Below are 27,051 nucleotides of genomic sequence, written 5' to 3' on the forward strand. Positions count from 1 at the left end.
CCAGTTTAATTCCTCCTCCTTGCCTGACGCCTGGGCTATGACATTTAAAAGAGATGTTGGTGAAGGTGGCAGGGCTGTGAACAGAGCCTGGGGATGAAGGCCCCTAGCCAATTGGGGGAGGCAGATGGAAGATGCACCCATGTGTAACCAGGGAGAAAGGGATGTCCTGTGGATGACTCCTGGAACCTTGGCCCTGACAGGTAATATGGTGGAGAGGAAGCCCAGCCCATTGATGGGGAGTTGGCAAGGACCTGCCTCCTTGTGCCCCAAGAAAGAATGGTTCCTAAACTGAGATGAAAATAACTGCTTGTTAGATTCCTGAGAAAGGAAATCACGTGACCCCTTCAGTCCCCATCTCCTTTACTCTGGCACCTTAATTGGCTATTTGTGTGTCTAGAATGAATACCTAGGAGATTGCAGCCACCACCCGAAGGGAGTGGATTTTCTGTGCTCATCCCTCACTCAGGGCACTGGTTCTCCACCTGCCTGATGAAAGGGGCACGGAGGACCACTGATCGTCCTGTTTCTCCATGGTCACTGCACAGAATGCCGTCTGTTTCCAAAGGCAGCTTGACCAGTCTGTCTGAAGCAGAGATCCATTCTATTTATTGTCCCAGAAGCCACAGTGGAACCGATAAACATCTGATTAACAAGTCCGGCTTTTCACAAGTGGAGATGCGAGTTTGGAGGGAGGAGAAACCTTCTCTGCTGCCTTGCACAGAGCTGCTTTTTGGGAAGGAAGCTTGACCAAACCATCACCTCTCAAGGCTGCGGTTCAGACAGAAAACAGGGGCCACACCGTGGGTTCCAGGGGCGCTCTCTTCCCGGGTTCCACTAGGGGCGCTGTCTTCCTGGGTTCCTCTAGGGGCGCTGTCTTCCTGGGTTCCACTAGGGGCGCTGTCTTCCTGGGTTCCTCTAGGGGCGCTCTCTTCCCGGGTTCCACTAGGGGCGCTGTCTTCCCGGGTTCCACTAGGGGCGCTGTCTTCCCGGGTTCCACTAGGGGCGCTGTCTTCCCGGGTTCCACGCCTGGGGATGGCAGAGTGCTCACTCCTCGGCATCGATCCCGTCGTGGCGGCCCCACCCCGATTTCCGCACCCAAATTTAATTACTTCCCAAAGCCCTCACCTGCACATTCTGTCACATCGGGGGTTAAGACTTCAACACATGAATTTTGAGGGGACACAAACATGCAGACAACAACAAGGCTCTTTATTGAGCACTTGGTATATGCTAACAGTTTAATAATTACTATATGCTAAATATACAATTAAGAAGCCCCTGTTGGCTCAGACGGTAAAGAATCTGCCTTCAGTGCAGGAGATCCAGGTTCGATCCCTGGGGTGGGAAAGATCTCCTGGAGAAGGGCGTGGCAACCCACTCCTGTATTCTTGCCCAGAGAATCCCATAGACAGAGGAGCCTGGTGGGCTACAGTCCATGGGGGCAACAAAGAGTCAGATCGGACATGACTGAGCCACAGAACAACAAAATTTACAGTTATTGTATGCTGAATAGACACAATCACCCTTTCCATTTGACCAATGAGGAACGGAGGCTGGCATGACATAGTAACTTGCCTGAAGTTTACCCGGTGAGGAAGAGGGAGAGCTTTTAGGGTCTCAGGACCACACACTGGACCATGATCTGCCTGGTACCTAGTTGGCCTGCAACCCCTCAGCTCTTCCCCCCCAGCCTCCTCCTCCCTGTCTTGCAAGACACGCAGTGTGTCTGCACTCTAGGACCAGGACAGGGCGGGGTCATCGCTGGGCGTCCCTCTGTGCATCCCAGAAGACGCTGGGAGCTGTTCAGACAGAGGCAGGGTCCGGTTTCTGGGTGAAACAAACTGTGGTCTCGCCTCCACAAGCAGCCGCCTCGAAAGCACAGGGCAGGGAGGCAGACACAGACAGTGGGTCAGGGAGCAGCTGCTCCAAACACCTCTTCCCTGGAAAAGAGGAAGTCATCAATTTTTTAAAAATAAACACCCAAAGCAAGCCAACATCTTCAGAGGCATTCTGTGTGCTTTTCTGTAAAGATTTGAAGCCTTCCACTTCTTTCCTGTCTCCCTCCGTCCCTCCCTCTCTCTCTCTTTCTCTCTCTCTCTCACACACACACACACACACACACACACACACACACACACTTTCCCCAACCTCCTCCACTCTCTGAGTCCTGTTTGTGAATCTCAACCTAGCAAGCTGCCTTCTGGGATGTCTAGAGTTTGTACTAGCGGCAATACCAAAGAAACGTATTCTTTTCCTATGCTCGCCTGCTTGTGTCTAAACCCAGAGTATGATTCCTCCTAAATGAATAGGCGGTCGCTTTTTTCTGTCCTGTGCAGCTGATGGCAGTCCCCTTGTCCTGGATCGGGCTGCACCCGCGACAGCTCAACATTCTGCTTGTTCATCTTAGAGGAAGCCCTTCTTTGCTTTCATGTGCATCTGTGTTGGAGTGGTTCACTTCTGCTGCGTGGCCTCTCACCTGGGGAGTAACAGCGAGGCTTCTTAGAGGCTTCTCAGTGTCTTGGCAGGAGACGCCAAGGCTGAGCCTGTGCCCTCCCTCCTTCCACACAGATTCCCTGAGCAGCTGCTGTGTGCTCGGTGCTCTGGGGGGTGAAGCTCTTCAGTGAAATGGGTGTCTATCCCCACGGAAAGGCCACGCGCCCAGTACAGAGCATGGCAGATGGTAAACATGTGTCAGGTAAGTGACTGTTCGGCACTACTGCATGGCAGATCACACGAAGCACAATAGTTGTCTGCAGCTCACTCATCACCAAGAGGCAAGGTCATCAGTCTCACTGCCCCTGGACCTGAGCTCAACTCGTCTTTCTTTGCCAATGCAATATGGTGAAGACGACATGCGATTTCTAGGCTTAAACTTCCAGAGGCCCGGCTCCAGCGAATCCTTCCATTCTTGCAGCTGTGGAGCCCTGAGCCATCATATGAAGGAGTCTAGACAAGCCCGCTGTGTGATGGGAGACACGTGCTACCTGTCGTCCCAACCAGATGCCAGCTGGCTTCCCAAGGGAGCACCCCCTCACTGGTCGGCGGTTCAGTGTGTATGTGCCTGCTCAGTCACTCAGTTGTGTCCAATTATATGTGACCCCATGGACTGTAGCCCGCTTTCCATGGGATTCTCCAGGCAAGAATACCGGAGTGGGCTGCCGTGCCCTCCTGCAAGGGATCTTCCCGACCCAGGGCTCGAACCCGTGTCTCCTGCACTGACAGGTGGGTTCTTCCCCCTGAGCCACCTGGGAAGCGCTGGCAGCTCAGTAAAAACACCTGAGTCAGCTCAGCCAACTGGACCAGACCAAGGCCAGCCACATCTGACCCAGCTGATCTGAGAACTGCTGAGATAAGCTGACTCTGTGGCCTAAAGAAATGATGATTGTTTTCTAATCTTTAATAACGTTTTTCCCCCAGCTTTTCAATGAAAAAAGCAGTGCATGCTTTTATAGAACGCTTTGAAAATACATAACACTACTGTTGTGAGGTTGTATTCCTGAGACTTCCCTGGTGGTCAAGTGGTTAAGACTTTCCTTCCAATGCAGGGGTTGCAGGTTTGATCCCTGGGTAGGGAAATAAGATTCTTTGTAATTAACTGTATATGCTCTATTATATTGGTGTAAGGGCTTCCCCAGTAACACAGACAGTAAAGACTCTGCCTGCAATGCAGGAGACTCAGGTTCGATCCCTGGGTTGGGATGATCCCAACCCAGAAGGAATGGCTATTCCTTCAGTGAAGAAGGGAATGGCTATTCACTCCAGTATTTGCATTGATGTAATTTCCTGAAACAGTCCCCTGTGGATGAACATTTGTATTGTTTTACATTTTCCTATCTGAACTAGCATCGTGATGGATATACTTGCAGAAATAGTTTGAGATAGACTTCCTTAGGACAAATTATTTTAAAATGGAAATGCTGAATTAAAGGAAAGCTCTATTTTCAAGGCACTGGACCGCATTGTCTTCTGGTTACATCACAGTGTCTCCATTCATATTCTCAGCAAGTGAGCAAACGCCCACAGTGGTGAGGTCCCTCAGACACACAGCTGTCTGAGTCAGGCCAGTGCTGAGACAGGCCCCAGCGTCAGACACAACCTCACTGCCTTCAGGAAGCAGTCGTGTCTCAGGGAGGCCCTCTGGCTATGTGATCCAGCCCGTACTGTGTGTGGGGCCACTCGGCCTCATCCCACAATCACTGAACGCACAGTCCCAGCCTCCTCCTCCAGGAAGCCCTCCTTCACCTGCCCAGCCTGCAGCCATCGCCTCATACCAGTTGCCCCTTTAACCAGCATTTACCGGCTCCGCGTGTGCTCAGTCCTGCTTGACCTTGGAAACCAGAGACACTTGACATATTCACAGGTGCCAGGATGACTAGGAGAGGGACCTAGACAAGCGCATGAAGGCAGGACTGTGCTCTGCTCCCAAATGTCTGAAATCTCTCCCCAGAGGAGATGCTGTTGAGTTGGGATGTGAGGGATGGAGGGAGGTTCCTTGGCAGACAGAGAAAGCGGCCGCATGGGGCAGAGTGGGGACGGCCTTCAACCCTACGCTGCCCTCTGACCTTCAGGCAGACACCGTCCAGGGTGGGCATGTTTCTCCAGACCCCGGGGGTGTGGGTGCCCCCTCTACTCATGCCTGGGCTTTGTTCTGTTCCCCCAGCCTCTCCCCACAAAACGCCCATGGGCTCCCTGACCCCCGCTCGTGTCCGCGTGGATACGATCCAGCTCTGGGCAAGGGGCGCGCTCCTTCCCTCCCCTCTCACCTAACACCTGTCACCACATTCCTGCAGCCCCAGTTGCTCTCTGGTGAAAATAATAGATAAATAAATAATTCTTCACAAAGCTAATTAGCAGAGAGGAAGATGCTAATGTGTTTTGTCAACTGTGTCTCCCCAGCTCATTGCCGGCAGGCCTGGGGAGGGGGTGGGGGTGGAGGGGCTCAGGCTGTCAGGGGGTGGGGCGGCCGTTCCTCCGCCTGTCAGTCACCCCCCTGCCGGCCACGCGGACTCTGCTTTCACGACGCACAACGCACGACACCTTCAGGGGGGTGGGCAAGCCTTCGCTGGGACAGAGCCCAGGTCCTGGAGCCACAGATCTGGTGGGTTTCAGCCTCTGCTGTTTCCAGGTCAGGGGACTTCTGTGGCCTCAGTCTTCTCCCCTGCGAGATGGGGTTGCTGAGGATGCTGGTCTCCCCAGGCTGTGGCAAGGCCTGAGGGTGCCAGGCGGTGCGATCTCCATCTTACAGTTGAGAACCCCGAAGCTCACGGGGGTGAAGTGACCTGCCCATGGTCAGCATGCAGGGAGCTAAGATGCCTGGTCCAGTCTTCACAATCTCACGTCGAGCAGTCCTCCAGCCTGACGGGGACCCACGGCCACCCCCGCAATAGCCCAGGGTCTCAGATCCCACCTCTGACATGGGACAGCCGAGCCAAACCCCTCCCTCCTGGGCGGACCGCGCATCCTGACCAAGAGAGTTCTGCATCCAGGAAGCCTATTTCGATCAGCACTGGGGTCTGACAGTGGGGCCCACCGCCGGCATCGGGAGGTTCCGGGGGACCCCTGGGTGGACGATCTTTGCAGGAGGGCGAGGTGGGCTGGTCCCAGCAAGTGGCCTGCAGACTGCCATCAGCCTTTCTTCTCTGCCGCCAGGGTTTTATTATCTGACCGGATGAGCAGGTTCCAGATGTTGCAGCAGGTTCCTAGAGACTTCCTTTGAACGCTGTTGTGCACACTTGACACTTCAGTGATTGCTGTGGAATCAGGAAGAGTCTGGTCTCTCACGCAGGACCGGGAGGAAACCAAGGCCCAGAGACACAGGCCCTCAATCTTCCACAGCACCAGGGTCTTCGCCAATGCATCGGCTCTTCTCATCAAATGGCCAAAGTACTGGAACTTCAGCTTCAGTCCTTCCAGTGAATATTCAGGGTTGACCTCCTTTAGGACTGCCTGTTTTGATCTCCTTGCTGTCCAAGGGACTCTCAAGAGTCTTTTCTTGAGTTGAGGTTGCTTTTTTCCCACAACCTACTCCTCCCTAGGCATGGGGCTAAGCTGCCTTTTCCTCCAAAGCTTTTGATCTTGGTTGGTGACACTGCTAACTCAAGGCCTGTTCCCAGCCCCTCTTTCTTACGTGCCTCCACTATTGGTGCCAGAAATTTAAAAACTCACTTTCCCAGTTTTCTTCAAGCTAAGGATGGCCATTGACTTATAGGTGGAATCCCTGGAAGCTTTGTTTTTCTTGATTTAAGGGAACAGATGTGGCTATGACCACCTCTTCTTCCTGCCATGAAAATGTCTGGAGCTACAGCAGCCATCTTGCAACCATGAGGTTAATGAGCAAATACACTGAGGATGGGGGAGCAAAAAGAAAGAAAGATCCTAGATCTTTAATGACACTCTTGAGATGTTAAACCAGCCCTAGATGGCTCACCTCCAGACTTATCAGGATGTGGGATAATTAAAAACTTTTTTTTATTGTTTAAGTCACTGTTAGGTTTCTACATCTTGCTGCTGAAAGTGTTCCTGAAACAGATAAGGGCAGCCTTTACCACTCCAGTTCCCCAGGCCAGGGTCCTGGGAATAAAATCCAGCCACTGCCTCACCCTCGACATCTCACAAGCCACCTGGGGATTCCACCTCCTCGATGTCTCTCCTTGTCCTCTCCAAGCTCACTGTTCACAGATCAGGTTCTCATGCTGCCTGTCTCCTCTCCAGAGGCTCGCCCCATGGCAGCCAGAGGGATTGTCCTAAAATGCAGACACTGCACAGAGACTAGTGTCACTTTTGGCTTCAGAACTTGTCCTGGCTCCCCCTTGCCTCCAGAATAAAACCGAAACTGCTTAGCAAGGTGAACACAGCCCTCACGACTTGGCTCACAAAGTCAGCCATCCCTCACCTTGAGCTTCTTTTAACGTTTCCCAGAAATCACCGTCTGGCCATGCACCCCAGGCTCAGCCTCCTCTTTTGCCCTGGCCCCAGCCCAGAGACCGGCCCAGACCCCTGGGTCCTTCACACCCTCCTCTGGGCCTGCTTCTTTGGCTGTTCACACCATTCTCTCTATTGCTCTTTTATTGGCTTGCTTTTTTCTTCCTCCCTTACCAGAAAGTCAATTCCTTGACAACAGGGCTGCATGTGTTGTTCATCCTGTACCCCAGTGCCTCACACACTGCAGGGCAGTGATAAATGTGTGTGGAGTAAGGGAGTGAATGAGTGAGTGAATGAATGGGGCCAGGCATTCAGGAACCTGGGGAGCCGGCTGCTGGGAGGAGCTGACGTCTGGGGTTTTTGCAGGGAGGAGAGAACAGCAATGACCTCAGACTTTGAAAACCTGCTTAATAACCCGGCTTCCTGGAACCCTGCCCAGCGGCTCTGGGGAGCGGAACACACTCCCACGTGCAGACAGAGCCGAGTCCTTCGTCCCGAAATAAACTGTCTCAAGACACCTGCCACTGGGGAACCATATTGTCTAGGAATGCTGGAGGGGGTGGCCACCAGTTCGGAGTCCCCTCTGAGGCCCCTCTGAGGCATCTCGCCAGCTTTCTTTCCTCGGGAGGGGAGAACATCTCAGGGGCTCCCAGGCTGGCACACCTGCCTCCCGTGGGGCGAGGGAGGGGGTGTCTCAGTGACGCAAGGCACTGTCTATCCTGCTGGTGAACACATGGTGGTCGTGTGGGTTACACAGCCCTTCTGTGACACAGTTGCTTGGCCCCCAAGGCTCCCGCGGCATAAAGAAGGCAAAACAGGGAATTATGAGACCTGGGAAAATGCAAATTGGAATCAATTAGCTCTCTTCAGATGAGAGCTGCTCATAGAACATTAACTGTCCTAGCCCTGGTGTGTGTGTGTGTGTGTGTGTGTGTGTGAGAGAGAGAGAGAGAATGTGTGTGAGAATGTGCATAAGTGTGTGTGTGAGAGTATGTGCGTGAGCATGTGTGTGTGAGTTAGCTGTGAATGTGTGTGTATGTGTGTGAGTGTGCGTGTGAGTGTGTGCACATTCCTGTGTGTAAAAGGCACACGCATGTGTGAGTGTATGTCAGTGTGTGTGCCTGTGTATGTGCATGAGCATGTGTGTGTGTGTGCCTGTGTATATGTGTGAGTGTGCATGTATAAGTGTGTGTGTGTGAGAGTATGTGCGTGAGCATGTGTGTGTGAGTTAGCTGTGAATGTATGTGTATGTGTGTGAGTGTGCGCACATTCCTGTGTGTAAAAAGCACATGCATGTGTGAGTGTATGTCAGTGTGTGTGCCTGTGTATGGTGTGTGTGCCTGTGTATAGTGTGAGTGTGCATGTATATGTGAGTGTGTGCGTGTGGTGTGGGTGTGTGCACGTTCATGTGTATATGCACATGTGTGTGTGAGTGTGTGTCATTGTGTGCATGTGTTTGACTTGTATATGTGAGAGTGTGTGAGTGTATATGCATGTGTGTGTGTGCATGAGTGAGTATGTGCATGAGCATGTGTGTGTGAGTGTGTGTCATTGTGTGCATGTGTTTGACTTGTATATGTGAGAGTGTGTGAGTGTATATGCATGTGTGTGTGTGCATGAGTGAGTATGTGCATGAGCATGCGTGTGTGAGTGTATGTCACTGTGTGCATGTGTTTGACTTGTATATGTGAGTGTGAGTGTATGCATGTGTGTGTGTGCATGAGTGTGTATGCGTGAGTGTGTGTGTATATGTGTGTGTTTGTGTAAGTGTGTGTGTGTGTGTGTGTGTGTTGGGGGTACCTGCTTTCTTACAAGTGGCCGTCTCCCCGTCTAAGCAGCCCCCTGGCAGCTCACTGCTTCCCCCTGGGTCCGCACCTCCCTGGGGAGGGGCAGGCCATGCCGCATGGTGGGCATGGGAGGAACTCCAGCCGCGGCCCAGCAAGCCCAGCACAGCCTCTGTGGGAACATCGGCAGGGCTGGAGTCCTTTCAGCTGCGGCCGCAGAGGCAATGCAAGTTTAGGTTTCATTCAGGAAGCCGCAGTTCCTGGGCTGATGTCTTCAATCAAGTAGGTGCCAGTGGCCACAGAGGCCACGCTGGCTTCCTGGGTGCTGGGCACAGGGACTGTGAGTCACACAAGTGTCAGGATGGCGCTGCCCACTCAGCTCCCAGCAGCGGGTCCTGAGAGCTGGGGCTGGGCACGGCAGCAGACACGGTGCGTGTCCTGGCACAGGGCAGGACTGGGACAGGTCCGGGAGGTGAGTGGCTGCCGTCCCGCTGCTGTTTCCTTCTCAGCTCCATTTACGGAGACCTCTGTCAAGGCCGCCCCCACCCCGTCCAGCTCAGATCTCTCCCCGCCTGCCTCGAGGCCCCCGCCTGGCCCAAGCCAGCTCCCTCTCCTGCCCAGACCCCAAGCCTCCCTCTTGGGGTCCCCTGACACCCTCTGCTTTCTGCTCCACACTGATGCTAGTCTCTGGGAGGTTTGTGCATGTCACTCGATTTCTAGCTTCTGAATTCTCTCAATGACATCCCACCATTTCAAGAAAAAAAGCCACATCCTTTGCAATCCAGCTCTTGGGTCCGCACCAGCCTTGGCTCCCGCCCCTCCTGCCGGCCTGCCCCCCACACCCCCAGACACTCCCGCTCCCATGGGTGGGCCTGTGCGCCCGGCCGGGAGAGTTGTCCTGCACTCTTCTCACCATCAGGGACTTCGTGCAAATGTCCGCAGCTTCCTACGCCTCCACCCAGCCTGGACGTCCTCAGCCCGTTTTGCCTGAAGCAGCTCCTGGACGTAGAATCCACCCCACCCATCTGCTGCCTGGCTCCCCTCCTGGCTGGGAGCTTCCTAAAGGCACACTCCAGCCTTTGGTATCTATTGATCAGCTTAACTGCTGGAGTGTGCCTTTAGGAAGCACGTAGATGCGTGTGTGTGTGTGTGAGTGAGCGGCGAAGGACAGCCTGTGTCTCCCGGGCCCGGTGCTGGAGGCACGGGTGGGAGACGGTGTGGGCCGGGTGGGCAGGAGAGGAGGCCCCAGCACTGGACTGACCCCAGCACTCTCACCCGCGTTTTGCTGTTTGGTCCTGCAACTACGTGATGACTTGGAAGTGGGTCTGGTTGGGAGAGGACCCAGCTCTGAAGGCAGCAGAAACCACGCCTGCAAGTGCTGGCTTCCCAAAGTGGCCGCCCCAAACTTCAGAAGCGCCCCCTCTCTCGCCAGAGCAAGCCTGCCCTGGGGCCTGTCTAAGGGGGGCCCTCGGGGGCTGGGGTGGTGGAGGGTTGGGACAGTGGCCAGAGGCACGGAGGGGAGAGGCTGGCCCAGGAGCTGGCAGAGGCCTGGGTGTGAATCGGCCTCTGCCAATGGAGGGGAGAGGCTGGCCCAGGAGCTGGCAGAGGCCTGGGTGTGAGTCGGCCTCTGCCACTAACAAGGTGTGTGCAGGTGGAAAACCATGTAACCCTTTGAGCCTCAAGCTTCTGTGTAAAATTAGGCAACGCGGCCAGCGGGGATTGAGGGATTTAAGGAGGTCAGGGCACAGAGCAGCTGCTGTGATGGTCCCTGGGCTGTGAGGGGGTTCGAATCACACAGTGCTGTCACCATGGCGACCCAGGGACTGGACAAATTGAAAGAAGAACAAGAAGACAGGACCCCACTAGCGGAGCCACAGGGAAAGCGGGGACTGAGGGTCTCCAGGCTCAGTCACAGGAGGAGGGAATGCCAGCTCCTCCTCAAAGCACCCTCCGCGGACCCCAGGGCTTCAGCCATGGACAAGAAACCGAGAGTCTGCACTTGACCCCAGCCTCCCAGGTCCTCCACTGACCTCCCTCTTGCCCTTCTGGCTGCCACGTGGGACCAGAGCCCAGCCCACCCCCCAAGCAGCTGGGGCTGCCACCCACCCAGCCGGCAGAGGGCAGAGTCCGGCCCCCAGCAGCCCCCAGCCCGGAGGCATGCCCCCCCCCGCCCCCAGAGCCAGTGCAGCCTGGCGTGGCCCAAGGCAGCCCTCATGGAGACTGCTTTGTCAGCAGCTCCAGGAATGAATTGAATGCCTCTCTTCATTCTGGCTGGCATCCATTTCAGTGTTCATCCCTGCTTTTTCATATTAGAAAATAATGGCAATTATGCCCTAAATAATCAATCGTTACAGTTTATGTTTAATTTATGGAGGGCTGGCAGACCCAGCTCAGCCTGTAACCACAGCTCCATCTCCACCGCCTTCCTCCTCGGGGCCCTCAGGCCGAGGACCGCGTGGGGAGGACAGGGGAGCGGGCCACCCGAGGGGCTCCAGGACTCACCTGAGACGGGTCAGGGACCCAGCCCAGCCAGGAAGAGCAAGGGAGGCAGGGCCTCGCTCAGCCTCCCCCACCTGCGAGCTGGGCTGCCGCTGGGCCCAGGACCTTGACGAGTTTGTTTTTGATCCACTTTCTCTGATTTTGACTCGTTTTTGCTTCTGCCTGATTTCTCTGTTCAGGTTCATCAAAACCCATCCGTTTCCCGCTCAAAACCTTCCCAGACTCCCCTGCAGCTCCCGGGAGGAGACTCGTGCCTCTGTGCTGAGGTCACCGGCCCGTGGCTACTGGGCCAGCGCATGTGTCCGGGGCCTCCCCAGCCCCCACCCTGCTGGCTTGTCCCCTCCCAGGTCCGGGCTGCCAACCTCTCTCCCACCAGCCCGTCCTTCCGTCCACGCCCCCTCTGGACTGTGACTGGTGGGGAACATGCCTCCCTGGCCCCCAGAACCCAGTGCAGGCCTGGGCCTTAGCACACCTCAGGGCTGCTGTAAACAGACCACCATCTAAGCCTTGAAACAGCACGGATTTCCTGTCTTACAGTTGTGGGAGCTCCCTGGGCTAGAGTCAAGGTGTGGGCAGGGCCGTGGTCCTCTCCAGACACCCTAGGCGGGCACCGCTCCTCACCCTTGCCAGCTTCCAGAGTCACCTCCTCCATGCTCACACCCCTTCCTTCATCTTCAGAGTCAGTGGTGGGTCCGCCCTTCACAGCACGTTGCTCTGACCTACTCTCTGCCTCCCTCTTATGCTTTCAAGAACTCTTGTGATTCCATTGGGGTCCCCCCAATAATCCAGGACCACCCCCTGCGTGAGGGTGTCTGTGGAGCAACCTTAATGCCACCTGCAGCCTTAACCCCCTCATGTGGTGAGGTGTGTGCTTACTCACAGTTCCAGAGATGAGGACGTGGGCTTTCCCTTCATGTGGTAACCTGTGCATTTACTCACAGGTTGCAGAGACGAGGACGGGGGCTCCTCTGTGGAGCCTCTCACAGAGGGACTTTGACACGTCGAGCAAAGACAGAGAGTGAAATGAACCTGCAAGCTTCATGGACCACCACCCACCGGCAGACGGAGCAGGAGCATGATCCGGGCCTGTTTGTCACTGAAAAGTGCTTCTTTGGACTCACATGCTCAACAGGTGATCTGGTCAGAGGAGACCACCAAGGCCAGCTGCCCACTCACAGGGACCGCCGCACCCTGCCGTCCGCGCCCCAGTGTCTGCAGCCCGCTGCCCGCGTGGCCACAGAGGGCGCCTGCCTGCCCGCTTCAGCCCCGCCGCCCATCGCTGCCCCTCCCCGTGCACCCCGAACGCACGCCGAGAATCACCTCTCCACGCCCTTCTCTGACACTTTCGATGAACTCTTCCAGCGCAAGTGGGTGGATTCCACCCTGGGAAACCATATATAGACAAAAACCTGAATTCACCATGAGAGTCTTTTAGAAGGTGATTACTCATTGCCAAAGGGCCTGGCACAGGGTCTCTTCAGAGAGCAAGTTTCAGGGAGCATTTTAATGCAGGAGGTGTGCTAAACTGCACCCCTCTGAGAGGGTCAGAAGCCATGCCGGGCGGGCACTGAACATTCTGCTGCCCACAGGAGCCAACCAGGGAAGCAATGGGACTGAAAGACCAGGCCGGGGCAGGTGTGTAAACATCATTTTACGCTGGTGACATGAGACACTTCACAACACAGTCCCCAGATTCTGTTTGGATGGCTCCTTCTCTCAAGCCTAGACCAAAGTTAAGTTAGTCGATTCCCCGCCACCTCTACGTTTTTCTTCTGAGGGAGAACCGGGACCTGTTGCTATAGCAACCAACTTATTTTCTGCAAGTGCATTTTAATTTTCATCCAATGTTCCATTGGACAGGAAGTTTCTCCTTCTGGGAGTCTGACTTCCGCAAGCTCGCTCTAAGCCCACAAACCCTTCTTCTCTTCTGCTGCCATAGGGCTAATGCACGTACTTACTCCACAGGGAAAATAGTTTAAAAACAAGGCTTTGGGAGGAGAGAAAAACAAAGTAATTACATTTTCAAGTCTGCTGTTGTGAGATAACAAACTCGTAGGGTTCCGGGAGAAGCTTGTCCGGTAACTGCGGGCTCCTTTTTGCTCCTCCCCTCCCCGTATGGCTCAGGGAAGCTAGTCCTTTATCTTTTCTCTCAGTAAATAATCAGAGCTTTTCTCCTGTGTTTGTGGTGGAGAGTCAGATCTGAACAAAAGAAAGGCGGCCACATGCCTCCTGGGGTTGGCTGTGTGTGTGTGTGCACGTGTGTGCGTGTGGAAGGAACAGAGGTGAAGTGTCACTAGTGAGCTGGGGACAGGAGCCGAGAAGAGGATGCACAAGGAAGGAGAAAGTGCTCAACCACAGGTGGAGGGTCTGGACAGGCGTTGCCGAGAAGCTGACCCCAAAGTTGAGACCAAGAGTCGAGACCCACCAGGAGAAGAAAGAACTTTCTAGACACAGGTCAAGCCAGGTGTGTGTCAGCGTTGAGCTGGACAAGAGCTTGCTGAGGCCGAAGCAGGAAGGGGACCTGGGCGAGACACATGGCAGCGGCAGGCCGTGGTGATGGGGGGGCCTGGCCGGCGTTAGCACTCGACCCCCAGGCTTGGAAACCTGGGCCTCGGTGCCCAGCAGAGGCACGAGGGTGTTGGCAGTGTCCAGACCCCTCTGGCTGCCCCACTGTCTGTCTCCCCCTGTTCTCCGGTAAGGACACTTGACTTGAACCAAGCCCTGCCCCTCTCTGGGACCTTCTCATCTCAGATCCTTGGTTGCATCTGCAAAGACCCCTTCTCCTCATAAGGTTGCCTGTTGCCTTCATGGGTTCTAGGGGTGAGAACACAGATGTGCCTTTTTGGGGGGTGGTCACCATTCAACCCACTGGGTCTGTCACCTGAGTCAAGGAGTTAGTACCTCACGTTCACTCTGCTTAATCACTCATATGATATCACCAGTCCAGGGCCAGACACCGGGAAGACCTGGGGAGTGCAGTTGTCTGATAGAAGAACCAAGAACCAAAGCCTTTGCTTCTCAACCAGCCTCATTTTCAGTTGGTTTTTAACTCCCCGTCAGTTTCTCTAAAGCGATGTTTCAGAAACATGTGCAGAACCCAGTATTTCTGTCTGGTAGGACTTACTCGCAGTCAATACATCGGAGAGAATTTGACCCATCGGGGAGACTTCATGTTCACCCAGTGGTTGGAGCCACTCTTCCGCCAGCTCTGAGCCCAGCCTCCAGGCCTCCGGGTCCTGCATCCTTCAGGAAGTGGCTAATCGTTCTGATACCCGCCCTCTGAGGAAGAGACAGGCTGTGGTGGTGAGTTCTCTGCGTCACCTTGGCTGGGCCAAGGGACGCCCGGCCAGCTAGTTAGTGATGGTCTTGGGCTGTCTGGGAGGGCATTTTCCCAGAGAGGAATGCACTTGTCAGGAGGTGAGTGAAGGAGACCCGCACTCGTCAGAGCGAAGGGCACCATCCAATCCGCCGAGGGTCCGAGTAGAACAGGAGGTGGAAAAGGATGAGTCCTCTTTATCTCTTCCTGATCTGGCACCGTCTCCCACCCTCAGACATCAGAGCTCCTGCTTCTTGGACCTTTGGGCTCAGACAGGTTTTCATCACCAGCTTTCCTGGTTCTCAGCTTCCGGAAGGCACATGGTGGGACTGTCTGGCCTCTGTGTTTGTGGGCCAGTTCCCACAGGGCATCTCCTCTGGGACGTATACACGTCTACATCCTCCGTACCCTGCCGCATATACACGTCTGCGTCCTCCGTATCTGCTGCAAATACACGTCTGCATCCTCGGTATCTGCTGCGTATACATGTCTGCGTCCTCCAAACCCTGCTGCGTATACACGTCTATGTCCTCCGCACCTGCCGCGTATACACGTCTACATCCTGGGGACAGGCCTCTCGTCCCACCTGCCCTGTCCTGTGCAGCCTCCTCCCTCCTCTCCCGACATGCGCAAGGGCCTCACCTGTTGTGACGGCACCAACCGTGGAACTTAAAGAACATCGGCCACTATGGGGGGATAGTGTCTGCCCAGCCTCCAGGCAGAGGACCCCATGCACATCCAAGTTAATTACAGGCACTATCACTTAGACTTAGAGAATGAGATGGCTGGATGGCATCACCAAGTCAATGGAAATGAGTTTGAGCAAACTCCAGGAGATGGCAAAGGATAGGGAAGCCTGGCATGCTGCAACCCATGGAATCGCAAAAAGTTGGACATGACCGAGCAACTGAACAACACACTTACATTTAGGAACCCACCTGCTCCCAAGAACCTTCTCCCAGCATTTTGTCTTCCAGGGACCCTGCCCAGCCCGGTGGCCGCCCCCTCAGACCGTCCTTCCCTCCAGTGTGAAGAGTCCATCCCCTGTGATCCGAGACAAAGGGAGCCAGGCCTCTGCGGTGGGCAGCGGCGCTGCCGCAGGGCAGCGATAGGGCGTGCGGGGAGCCCGAGGACAAGCGGACATGAGCAGCAGCTTCTGTTTCCAGGGGTGCATGGGGCGGCGTGGCTGGAACCGGGGCTGTGCCGGAGTGAAGCCAAGGGGGTCTCCAGACCTGGGCAGGGCCCCTGTCACTGGGGAGGCCTGGCCTGCGGAGGACACTGCCCACTCTGGTCCCTCAGCTGAGCCTTCCGGGCGGCGGAGCCCATCCCGGGGCCGCTCCGCCATGCTGCCCCTCCTCTGCTCCGGCGCCAGCTCTGCCCTCAGTGCCTCGGTCCCCCGGGGCGGGGCCTCTCCACTCTCCTCCTCAGAGCCACAGCAGAAGCCACTGCAGCCTGCGCTCCACCTGTAGCGAAGTTCCAAGGCTGAGTTTGGAGGCATGATTATGCGTTATGGAGACGTGGCAGCTTGGCGCCGCCTGTGCTCCGGGGCTTCTGCTGGTGACCCAGGCAGGCCTGGCCTCTCCCCGGAGCCACAGCCCCGGGTGCCCGCAGCCCGAACCAGGCCCAGCCCTGGCGGCTCCCGCTGGGGCCTCCTACAAGGTGACGACTGTTGGTGACCTGCCTCCCCCATGTCTGTGGCCATCACCAAGATGCCCCCAAGGCATCCCAGACGGTGAGTTCTTCTCTCCTTTTTCCCTTTTGCTTTTTTCCAAATATTTATGAAGAGAGTTTCCATGTACCCTGACACATCTTCTCCACCGTGGGTGTCGGCTGGGAGGGCTCAGACAACAAACTCCAGAAGGTGTTTCCCCAAAGCAGCATCTTCTCCACCGTGGGTGTCGGCTGGGAGGGCTCAGACAACAAACTCCAGAAGGTGTTTCCCCAAAGCAGCATCTGGCTCCATTGACAAGTGCGGCGGGCAGCCTGCTGGGAACTGGCCTAGGCGGACGGAGGAGGAGCCCAGGGCAGGCAGCCCCCAGCCAGGCGCGGCGGGGCCAGGCTCCTGAGCGCTGGGCCGTCCACCTCCTGACTCCCACAGCTCTGAGCCCCCCCGTGGGAGCCCCGAGGCATTGTGGGGTCCCCAACCCCCATGTGACCCCTGAGCCCCTGTGGGCCCTGAGGCATCGTGGAGTCCCCCAATCCCATGTGAGCCCTGAGCCCCCGTGGGAACGCCGAGGCATCGTGGGGTCCCCAGCCCCTGTGGGAGCACCCCCCCTTCCTCTCACCCTTCAAGCCCTCTGACTTCTGGCAGAGCCCCTCTTCTCTCCCAGGTAAACCATGCAGGTCGGGTGGGGAAGGGCAGGATGCTGGAGGGGAGGGAGCTGGCTCGGTCCCCATGTCCCCAGGCCCTCCCATCGCAGGGCCTTCTGGAATCAGAGCCACAGCTCCCTTGTTCTCCCACCTGCTGGATGGAAAGGCAGGCAAAGGGCAGGGCAGCGTGACCCACCCCAGGCGGACAGCCTCCTAGAATCTCTCAGATCACACCTGACTGACAGCTGCCTGCCCGCTGACCCCAGGGCACAGCTGGCCCTGCTGATGCCAGGACCGCCCCCCGCCCCCCTCAATTCCCTGTGAGTTACCAGAGACCGAGCCAGGCTGCAGGTGCCAGCGGCGAATTCAGCTGGGAATCAAGCGCTTTCCAGGAGGACTTGGGTCCAAAGCCATCCTGGCCCTGTGCCCCGATCCTTTGCCCGCCTGTGTATTAGGAATCCCTTGGTAGTCAAAAAATAAGGTGCCTGGAGTGCATCCAGTGGGGTCAGGGCCTCTGGGAGTGAGGCCTTCCTTTCTAAAATCCCCCTAGGCCATTGTCAAGGGTGTTCAGAATTGAAAAGTACTGCGCTGCAAGAAGAACAAGTTCCTTGGAGAGCCAATCCTAGACCAGGACTCAGCTCTCCTATCTGCTAGCTTTGACCATGAATAAGTTACCTGAAGCCTCAGTTTCATCATCTATAGAATGGGGATGACAATGTCTTTCCTATTACAAAGTGCCCGGCTCAGTAAGTGAGAGCTTGTGTTCACCCTGGTCCATCACGATCCCGCCTTGTGGGATAGAGACTGTTGAACACACAGAGGAGCCCAGCAAAGCAGCAGGTCAAGGGTGAGATGCACAGGGCATCTTCCTGCAGACCTGCCCTGGGCCCGAGGCCATGAGTGGGCAACTCTGCCACCTGGCAGCACCGCCCCCAAGGTGACCCAGGTGATAGCACTCCCTGCAGGCACAGCACAAGCCCAAAGACGACGTCTCCCTGAATTGTCAAAGCTCCAAAGCATTCGAAACAGCCCTTTTAGGAAGTCCACTCATTTTCCATCCTGTGTTTGTGTGGAAACGGTCTGGTATCAGATCCAGTGGGTAAGGAGGCAGAAGAGAGCACCCGCGAATTCGATCCACTGCCAGGGTGGGACGGAAAGGGTCCTGAGGGCACAGCCCTCGAGCCAAGGCGCAGCTACTGCTGGGCAGGCACACCCAAGACCCCAGAGGGCCTTCAGACCACTTCCAGAGGGCCCCAGAGGCCTGGCAGCCTCGTGCACCCACACGACAAATGTCACTTCTCAGCTCATGTCATGTGCATCTAGCAGTGACTCTGCTGAGGTCACCCCCGCCCGGCCTGGGGAAGCGGGGCCCTTGACTCGTCTCTGGCCGCAGCTGCTCGAGGAGGAGTCGCTCTGTCACTCGGCGGCGGAGGAGCGCTAACCCCAGGGCTGTTCCGGCACCAGCCCGGCACTCTGGCCACGAGATCTTGAAGGGTTCTGGCAAAGGACAGCAAGGACTGTTTTTGGCCTCACAGCACAGCATTCCAGACCTCCCAGGACCAGGGATCAAACCCGTGTCTCCTGAATTAGGAGCACAGAGTCTTAACCACTGGACCACCAGGAAAGTCCAGGACAGCAGCGATTTTAACAATGTCTTTGTCACCCGGGAGATCCACGTGCAGAGGTTCCTATGGAGACAGAATCCACATTCAGAGGTTCCTGCAGAGTCCTGCTGAGGAATCCCCAGCATTTCTGGGTTGGACACATTCGAGGGTGATGGTCTATGCCACAAAGAGCATGTAAGTCTGGTGAGGTCTGCGATTGTTGATGCTGCTATGGAGGGACTTAAACCAGATTTTTAGGGAGTATTGACAAACATGATAAAGTCACCACTTAACAGTACATATTTGGGTCAAAATTATCAGTGCAGGTTCCGGAGCCTGACTGCAAGGCACAGCAAAGGGCTCCATCCTGCACAGCCCAAACAGGGTGATCTGCTCCTACGAACCTGTGTCGCCACTTTGGTGAGATAAGACCCACCACAACCTATTGCAAAGTGTCCTGGAGAAGGTCAGATGCATTAATACAAGCTAAGGACCGTGCCTTGTGCTTAGGAAGCTGAGGAATGCTTAGCCTCTGGCCACATTGTGTCAATGCCCCCTTCTGGCTTCTTTAATCCGAGCAACAACCCCGCGAGGCAGAGGCCTGGTTCCCCATTTTACCAAGGCCCAGAGAGGGACGGCCACCAGCCCCAGGCCATACAGCTGCAGATGGCAGAGCAGGACTGGAAACCTCCAGTGACCCGACTCCAACAACTTCCCCTTCCCTCTTCAGAGGAAAAGGCCTTGGAGAAAAAGACAGCAGAGACCCATAACAAAGAGAGTGAGAATCGCCAACAAGAGGCAGAGTGCAACATTCAACTGATTTCCATGATTCACAAAGACGTCTGCAGGATAAAACGAGCTCATCCACAAGCGCAGCTCCAAGGGGGCCCAAAGCAGTCACAGCTCCCACCTAGCGGGCAGCCTGGAGCTGCAGGACACAGGAGATGAAAGCAAGGTGGTGTCAGGAGTCGAAAGTAGCTTGACCAACTCTGAACCACAGTTTCCATTCCACTGCAGGCGCTCGACAGCAAAGTTCTGCAGGAAAAGCTGCCTTTTCTTCAAGCTCCCGCACAAGGCTGTTATATTTTAGGAATTAAAAGCTCCACTTTGATAAAAGCACAAATGATCCATGTTCGAAGCAAAATTCACTGTCACTGGCCATCTTCCCCACCCACATTGACAAAGGCTTCGGCCTCCTGCTCCTCCTCTCACACCCTCCTTGGAGTTCTTCTCAGCCCTTTGAGCTTCGGCTCAGTTTCAGAGGCTGGCTGTGGACAAAGGAACCTCTCAGCCTGTTTGTCGAGTGTTTTGAAAAGAATGTTCTCAGAATAACTGGCTAACTGTCAGCGTGCTGGGCTGGAAGCTTTGGCCAAGTCAGCTTGTTAGTGTCGACGTGCTGACCCATGGGGCTGGTTCCCAAACAGATTCTGGTTGTTAGTGTCAACGTGCTGGTCTATGCAGCTGGTTCCTGAACAGGTTTTGGTTGTTAGTATCAATATGCTAATCCAAGGGGCTGGGTCCCGAACAGATTCTGGTGAGAAGAGACTGCCTGATGGTATCTAGTTTGAAGACACACAGGTTTGAATAAGCCTGCATGCCTAGGAGGGCAGCCGCCCAGTGCCAGAGCTGGCTCAGAGAAGCCACGGGCCCCACACCAGGAGTGGCCCCTGCCCTCCGCTCTGGCCAGCACCAGCAAGCGTCCGGTGCCGGGGGCAGCAGCGGGAAGGAAGGGGAGGATGGGGGCCCCCTGGGGCTGGTGGCTTCCATCACCTGCCGTCAGCCCAGCTCACTGCCCACCTTCCCGGGAACTTCGGAGTTGTCTTCGCCCCACCTGAGCTGCAAGGGGCAGGCCTTTCTTCACCACTCCTCACTGTTGTGACTTTGAACTTGATTTCACCTGGATAACGACAGAAAGGAGGGGGGGAGGAAGCAGATGTACCTAGAGGGCTTTGGAGACCCCTGGGGCTGGGGTGCAGTAAGTAGCTGACAGAGCCTGGCCACACCCCAGGTGCAGCCGGTTCAAAGCCCAGCTGGGTGGCTGACTCTCTGCTTAGCTGGAGGCTTATCTTCTGCATAATTGGGTAAAGATCCACCTTCCACAGTTGCTGTGATTAAGTGAACTGATGCCCGCATTGAACTGGCACATGGAGGGGGGGGCAGCTTCCCACCCTCTGCACTCCTGGGGCCAGCTAGTGTGGAGACAGCAACGCGGCTACCTCTCTACTGCCAACGGGAGGCATCCGGCTCCAGTCACCGTGCCTGGGATAGACGCGATCAGCAGATGAAGTGGAATAAACCTAAATACATAAAGCCAAGTACCATTTTCTCCTCTGCCCTCTCTCTCAAAGGATCTTGCTGAAATACTGAAGAAAAAGAAAACAGCACTCTTGCCGAGTGCCTAATCTGATGGTGGGGAGGCTGTGGGATGCGGATCTGGAGGTATTCTCCGACCCCAGCAGATCAGATGGGCTACCGATAAGCCTCCACACTGAGCCGAGCCCAGGAACCTTCTAAGACTCCTTCCTGACCCTTTGCTAAGAAAACACAAAACCACTCTTTATGTCTATTCACTCACGGTATCTCCCAGGCTCCCCAGATCCCCCCATTAAGCCTTGGGAAATCAGCTGAACCATTGCTTGGGGCATGGAAATGAGACATTACAAAAAGCTGCCACACAAGGTCATTATTTCTGGAGGACAGAGGGGAGAACAAAGCTTTTAAGAAAGGCTTTCAGAGCCACTTCTGCAGACCAGCCAGCCGATGGCACCTCCTTTCCTGCTGCCTGTCTCCTGCCTACAGCCTCCTCCAGCTTAGACGGGCACCTTACACGCAGGGAGCTGCCTAATACTGTATTATTCCTCTCCCAGGGCCGCTGGCTGGCTGCATCACCCTGGAGGTGGGGTTATCAGCCGGTTCTGAGCTCAGTAAAGCTTTGTCTTCGTGGCCAAAGTACAGTGAAGAATTGTGTGGTTGTTCAGTCGCTAAGTCATGTCCAACTCTTTGCGACCCCATGGACCACGGCACACCAGGCTTCCCTGTCCTTCACCATCTCCCGGAGTTTACTCAAACTCATGTCCGTTGAGTCGGTGATGCCATCCAACCATCTCATCCTCTGTCACCCCCTTCTCCTCCCACCTTCAATCTTTCCCAGCATCAGGATCTTTTCCAATGAGTCAGTTCTTCTATTCATGTGGCCAGATTATTGGCACTTCAGTTTCAGCATCAGTCCTTCCAATGAATATTAAGAGTTGATTTTCTGAAGACTTGAAGAATTGTGGGGACTACCCAAATGATCTGCTAAGGGGAAAGGCATCAGTCTGTTGGAAAAGACAGCTTTGGAGTGGGGTCTACACACCCCTCCACCGGCTCAGCTGTCCAGAGAAGTCACGACGGGTATGATGACTTGTTCCCCCTCCCCCACAGGAAAAGGCATCCCGCACGGCTCCGCTGGGAAGACACCAAGCACCCAGCCTCTCTAGAACAAGGTCGGTCCAGAGCCTCCTCCCCAGCAAGTGGAGGACATGCCCCCCTCAGATCTGGAAATGTCACTTGGGAGAAGCTCCAGGGACCGCAGGCAGGAGTTAAATACTGCCATTTAGAGCTCTCTAATCCGGCTGAGCAGAAATTTCCAGATTTAAATTGTGCTCACCCAGGCATGATGAACAGTCTCAGACAGTCTTGAGTTTGCTCCCGCTCCCTTTGCTGGCGGTCAAGTCCTTATTTGACTCCACAGTCTACACTCTTACAATCTCCGGACAAAGCAGGCTTGACAATTGGGTGTCCATGGATAGAAAGGCAAACTGCCAAGCCCCCCACTGGAGTCCACATCCCTCAAGTGAATTAACAGGTAAAAATAACAGTCAAGCAACTCTGGACAAGAACAAAGAGGCCGCTTAACGTCCTTGGGAAACTCTGGCCTTGAGGCCATCAGGGTCTGAGCCGGATGTTCCAAGGCCTGAAACCTCAAGGAGGTCACTGTCTCGAGCTGCAGTTTACATTTTCTGTTATTCTTGCTATTATCCACCACATGGCACCGTGGGAACTTGAGGCACAGAGGAGTTGGGTAATTTCCTTGGTGGTCACAAAGAGAGAGGAACACCCACTACACAGGCTGTGAGGGTCGCTAAGTGGATGCGATGTGCAAGCCTCTTTATCTGACCCTAAAACAACTCTGAAGGAGGACTGGATACATGCCTTCCTCCCCCGCGGTTCCGGCTGGCCCAAGGTACCCAGCGAGTCCGCTGGGGAGCCAGGGCGACCTGGCGACGGTCTTGGCTCCTAGACCAGAGGTTTCTCACGTCTTCACACACTCCTCTGAGGATGGCGGGGTAGGAGCTGGTGTGTCAGGGCTCCAGGGGACTAACCCAGAGGTCGCTGGGTTGGAGGAGGCCCCCATCCATCCCTCCACCTCTGACCTAGGGGGACACTGGGGGAAGTGACTCACCCCACTCACCGCCCCCCAACAGGTCAGATCCGTTTCTCTCTCTTTCTTTCATTCCTCATGAAGTCCCCAGAGGAAGGCTGAAGGAAGAACGGAACACAGGGGCTGAAGCTGAGCGACCCAGCACATGACCAAGGGTGTCAGTTTCCACACCACGTTTCCTGGATGCCTGCATCCACAGGGCTGCTTTGGGGGCTGCAGGGGGTGTGGGTGGGTCCCCCATTCAACCAAAGCAATGCCAGCTCTTACCTACAGGGCTAACTGGTGGGAGAACTGGCTTGTTTACACTGGGATGGGCTTCCCTGATAGCTCAGCTGGTAATGAATCCGCCTGCAATGCAGGAGACCCCAGTTCAATTCCTGGGTTGGGAAGATCCCTGGAGAAGGGATAGGCTCCCCATTTCAGTCTTCTGACCAGGAGAATTCCATGAACTGTATAGTCTGTGGGGTTGCAAAGAGTCAGACACAGCTGAGTGACTTTCACTTTCCTTTACTTTTCTGTTTTAAGATTTAATTTGAAGCAAAGATTTGCTGCTTTAAAAAAAAAAAAAAGAAGAAGAGAAAGAAGAAGAAAAGAGAGTCTTGAGACCCACCTGTCTGGGAGCTTCTGAGAAGAGAACCCAACATTTATCCTTGTGGGTATTAGGGACAGGTCAGTAACGCTCTTCTGGCCCAGAGCAAGTTGTCCCACACCTAGTGCACATCTTCAGACACAACCTGGGCACCAGGTGGTAGGTGGGTGAAAGTGAAACACACATGATGATTCTTGTCCTCTGAGACTTGGAAGAAGCAGAACAAACACCCAAAGGCAGAGAAAGGATCGACAAATGGTAATTAATGCAGTCAGTCTCATCTTGGAATTTCCCCCTATTATTTATACGCTCTATTTTCCCCAATCAGAATGTCATTTTCCAGGGGGCAGGAAATATTTCTTGATCAAACATGTCTCATGTACCTCAGACTGGGGAAAGGCTCACAGTCCCATGGAAGAGAGACCAGTAATTCCAGCATGGGGTAATTAACTTTCTTTGGTCGTAGGGGTCACGGCAAGTGGAAAAAGAGGGTGAAATCTGCATCTTCCAGGAAGAGAGCTGCTCTCTGTAGACCTTCCTGGGGTCCAGGGCTGCTTCCCACAGGATGCTGGGTAGCGCGCGAAGAGAACTGCATGGGCTCTGGGAGGGAAGCGAGCAGAGGCAGGTTGGACATTCAGACGCTGGCCGGAGCCTGTCCAGGTTGGAATCCTGCCAGCAGCTAAGGCAATTAAGTGAAGTCAGCAGGGCCTGAGGCAGAGTCTGGCAATGAAGGAGGTGAGGAAAGCCAGTTAAGCTCGAGTAGAGTGAAAGGGGAAAAGCAAGAAAGGTATTGAAGGGGGAGCTGGGGAGAGAGGGAGCCAGCGGTGGGTGGAGATGTTTGAATCTAGCACAAACGGGGCCCTCTGGACTGGCAGTAAAGGACCGTCAGAAACTAACGTCCACCACGGCCGCCCCATCCGGCCTCAAACAGGGATCTGCCACCTCCCTTCTGCCTCAGCCCCAGAGTCGGTCCTCCAGGCCCTGCCCACTGGGTGCAGGAGCCACCTGGCGGGGGGGAATGGGGTGGGAGGGCTGGCCCGGGCCTGGCTTGGCGTCTCCCGGCCGCGACCCACATCTGCTGCTTCTGGAAATCTGACCTGAACGCTCCCACTCCCGCGCTCACGCCTGTGTACTCATCGCCAGGTAAAGGCGCGGATATGTGTATGCGAATCGAGGGATACAGGCGCGCGCGCACACACTCCCCACTATTAAAGAGGCCCCAGGGCCATTTAAGGGAGATGGGGTGTCCTGGGCTGGGAAAGCGGGGAGGCTAGCAACGCCGGTTCCCCGCGTTCCTCCTGGGGACCGGGCCGTGGCTCCCTTCGCTCTCGGGATGTGAATGAGCCGGGGAGAGAGGCCGGCGCGAGCGCGGAGAGGCGGGGAGAGGGGCGCGCAGAGCCGGGAGCGCACGCCCGGCGGGGCCGAGGCTCGAGGGGCGGCGCCGAGCGGCGGGGCGCGGGCCGGGAGCGCGGCGGCGGCGGCGGCGCGGAGGGCGCGGGGCGGAGGCGCGGGCCGCGCGGGGAGGGCGGGCCGAGAGGGAGGAGCCCGGGTCGCCGCCGCCAGCCCGCCCGGCGGCCCGCGCAGCCCGCACTCGCCGCCGCGCCTCGGAGTTTGAGCCCCGGCGCGGCCGGAGCGCGCGGCGCGGCGCCGCCCCCCGGGCCTCGGCCCCCAGCCCCTGCGCCCCCGGCGCGGCGCGCAGAGGGAGCAGGGCGGGCGGGCGCGGCGGGCCGGGCCGGCGGGCGGCGGGCTATGAGGCGCCCACCATGGTGCGATGCGACCGCGGGCTGCAGACGCTGCTGACCACGGCCGGAGCCTTCGCCGCCTTCTCGCTCATGGCCATCGCCATCGGCACGGACTACTGGCTCTACTCCAGCGCGCACATCTGCAACGGCACCAACCTGACCATGGACGACGGCCCCCCGCCCCGCCGCACCCGCGGCGACCTCACCCACTCGGGGCTGTGGCGCGTGTGCTGCATCGAAGGTACGGCCGGCCCGGCCCCCCCACCCCGCGCGCGCGCGCCCGGACACACGCGCGCACACACACACCCGGCTCCGGGCGCCGGCCGGGAACGGGTGGGCGCGGCACTGGCTCCGCGAGAGACACAAAGGAGCCAGAGCGAGCGGGCGGGTCCCCTCGCGGCCACGGGGGACCCCCCAACACACGGATCCCACAAACTCTCCACCGGCACACGCACACCCCCTCGCACATTGACACAATGAAACACACAGAAACTCACGCGCACGCGCGCAGCCCGAGACCAGAGCGATCCCGAGGGGCCGCGCCGGGGCCCCCAGGGGAGGTGGCGGCTGGCGAGGGGGCGGGAGGAGGCTGAGGCTGGGGGGAGCGGACGCGAGAGGAGGGGAAGGAGGAGGGGGAGAGGTTGCTTGGCAACCGGTGTCTGTGCGATTGCTATGGGAACTGGCCATCCTGGGGCGGGGCCGGCCGGGGGCGGGGAGCGCGAGGGCCGCTCCGAGATCGCTCCGGGCCCCGCCGAGGGGTGGGAGTGGGGGCTGGGCTCCGAGGGGGTCTGGAAGACCCGGGTCGCTCGAGCCTGATCCCTGCCGAGACCTTGCTCCGCCAAGTACTCTTCCTTGGACCGCTGGCCGCTCCTGCCCGCTCGGTGGGGGTGGGGGGGGGGAGTGGAGGGGAGCGTCACCAAGCCCCCCGAGCAGGTCCCGAAGCCAGGGTCTGCAAGCACCCGCGCGGACCAGGGGCGGCCTGGAGGGGCGTGGCCGCCGGGCGGGGCCGGAGGGACGCGGCGCTGCGCCCCCAGGAGCGCGGCGGGCAGGCTAGTGGGTGTCGTAAGGACGGATGGCTCTGGGGGCCGGGACTGAGTGCCCCTGGGCAGTGGGGACCGCTCCCTCCGGGGACCCCGCCAATGGCGACGTGCGCCGGAGCGGAGCGCCTCCCGCCGGCCCCGCTGCGGAACTTGCACTAACAGGTGGCCGTCGGGCGGCGGGGTCCCAGCCAGGCTGTGGACGGTCCCCGCTCGGTCTGGGCTTTCAGGTCGGAAAAGGGGTGAGGAGCTGGGGGAGGGTTCCTGCCCACGATCTTCGAACAGTCTCCTCTTTTTTCCCCGTAACCTTCCCGTGTGTTCCCTCCGTCCTCGGGGGGTCTGGAAGTTCTCCCTCAGGCCGACTTCTGCCTGCGGCCCCAGCCCCTCAGTCCCGGGCGCAGAGTCCGGCCTGGCTGGGTCTTCGCGGAGGAGGGCGGAGCTCGGGAAGAGGTGGCCCTTCTTCTGGCTTTGGGGTCGTGGTCGCGGAGGCCGTGTAGAGAAGGGTGGCCAGGTGAGGCGGCCTTGCGCCTCCGCATCATGAATCCTGCCTGTTCTCGTCTGGAATCCCGCCCTCCTCTCCCGCTTCCTCTGCCCCCCACAGCAACCCCCCCCCCCCCCCCCCCCCCGCAACACACACACCCTTCCAGTCCAGGCTGCTTTGCCCTTTGAGCCTGAAGCTTATTGCCAGGGCAGAGTGGAGTCTTGAGAGCCGGAATGTGCCATCAATAGTTTGGGAAACAGCCCCGGAAAAGCCCCGGAAGGATCTATGGGCTCACGATGACGCCCCCTCTTTTCTTTTGAAAAACATCATTCCTGGGGTGCAGTT

General features: G+C 56.9%; 1 protein-coding gene and 1 long non-coding RNA gene across 2 annotated transcripts in view; one reads left to right on the forward strand and one right to left on the reverse strand.

Moving 5' to 3' along the window:
- Positions 1 to 15,964: 15,964 nt before the first annotated feature.
- Positions 15,965 to 25,818, reverse strand: LOC110126187 (uncharacterized). Its single transcript, XR_002310344.2, has 3 exons — positions 25,686 to 25,818; positions 23,468 to 24,166; positions 15,965 to 20,331 (listed from the first exon to the last, which is right to left on the reverse strand). It is a non-coding gene; the product is annotated as an uncharacterized lncRNA (long non-coding RNA).
- The window catches only part of CACNG4 (calcium voltage-gated channel auxiliary subunit gamma 4), a 50,944-nt gene continuing 48,857 nt past the window's right edge, over positions 24,965 to 27,051 (forward strand). Inside the window, exon 1 of the mRNA XM_020875697.2 lies at positions 24,965 to 25,429. Within this exon, the coding sequence (XP_020731356.1) occupies positions 25,210 to 25,429 (220 nt within the window). The 5' untranslated portion in view covers positions 24,965 to 25,209. The remainder of the gene's footprint in view (positions 25,430 to 27,051) is intronic.

This window comes from Odocoileus virginianus, chromosome 17 (assembly GCF_023699985.2).
Source record: "Odocoileus virginianus isolate 20LAN1187 ecotype Illinois chromosome 17, Ovbor_1.2, whole genome shotgun sequence".
NCBI classification, from domain to species: Eukaryota; Metazoa; Chordata; class Mammalia; order Artiodactyla; family Cervidae; genus Odocoileus; species Odocoileus virginianus.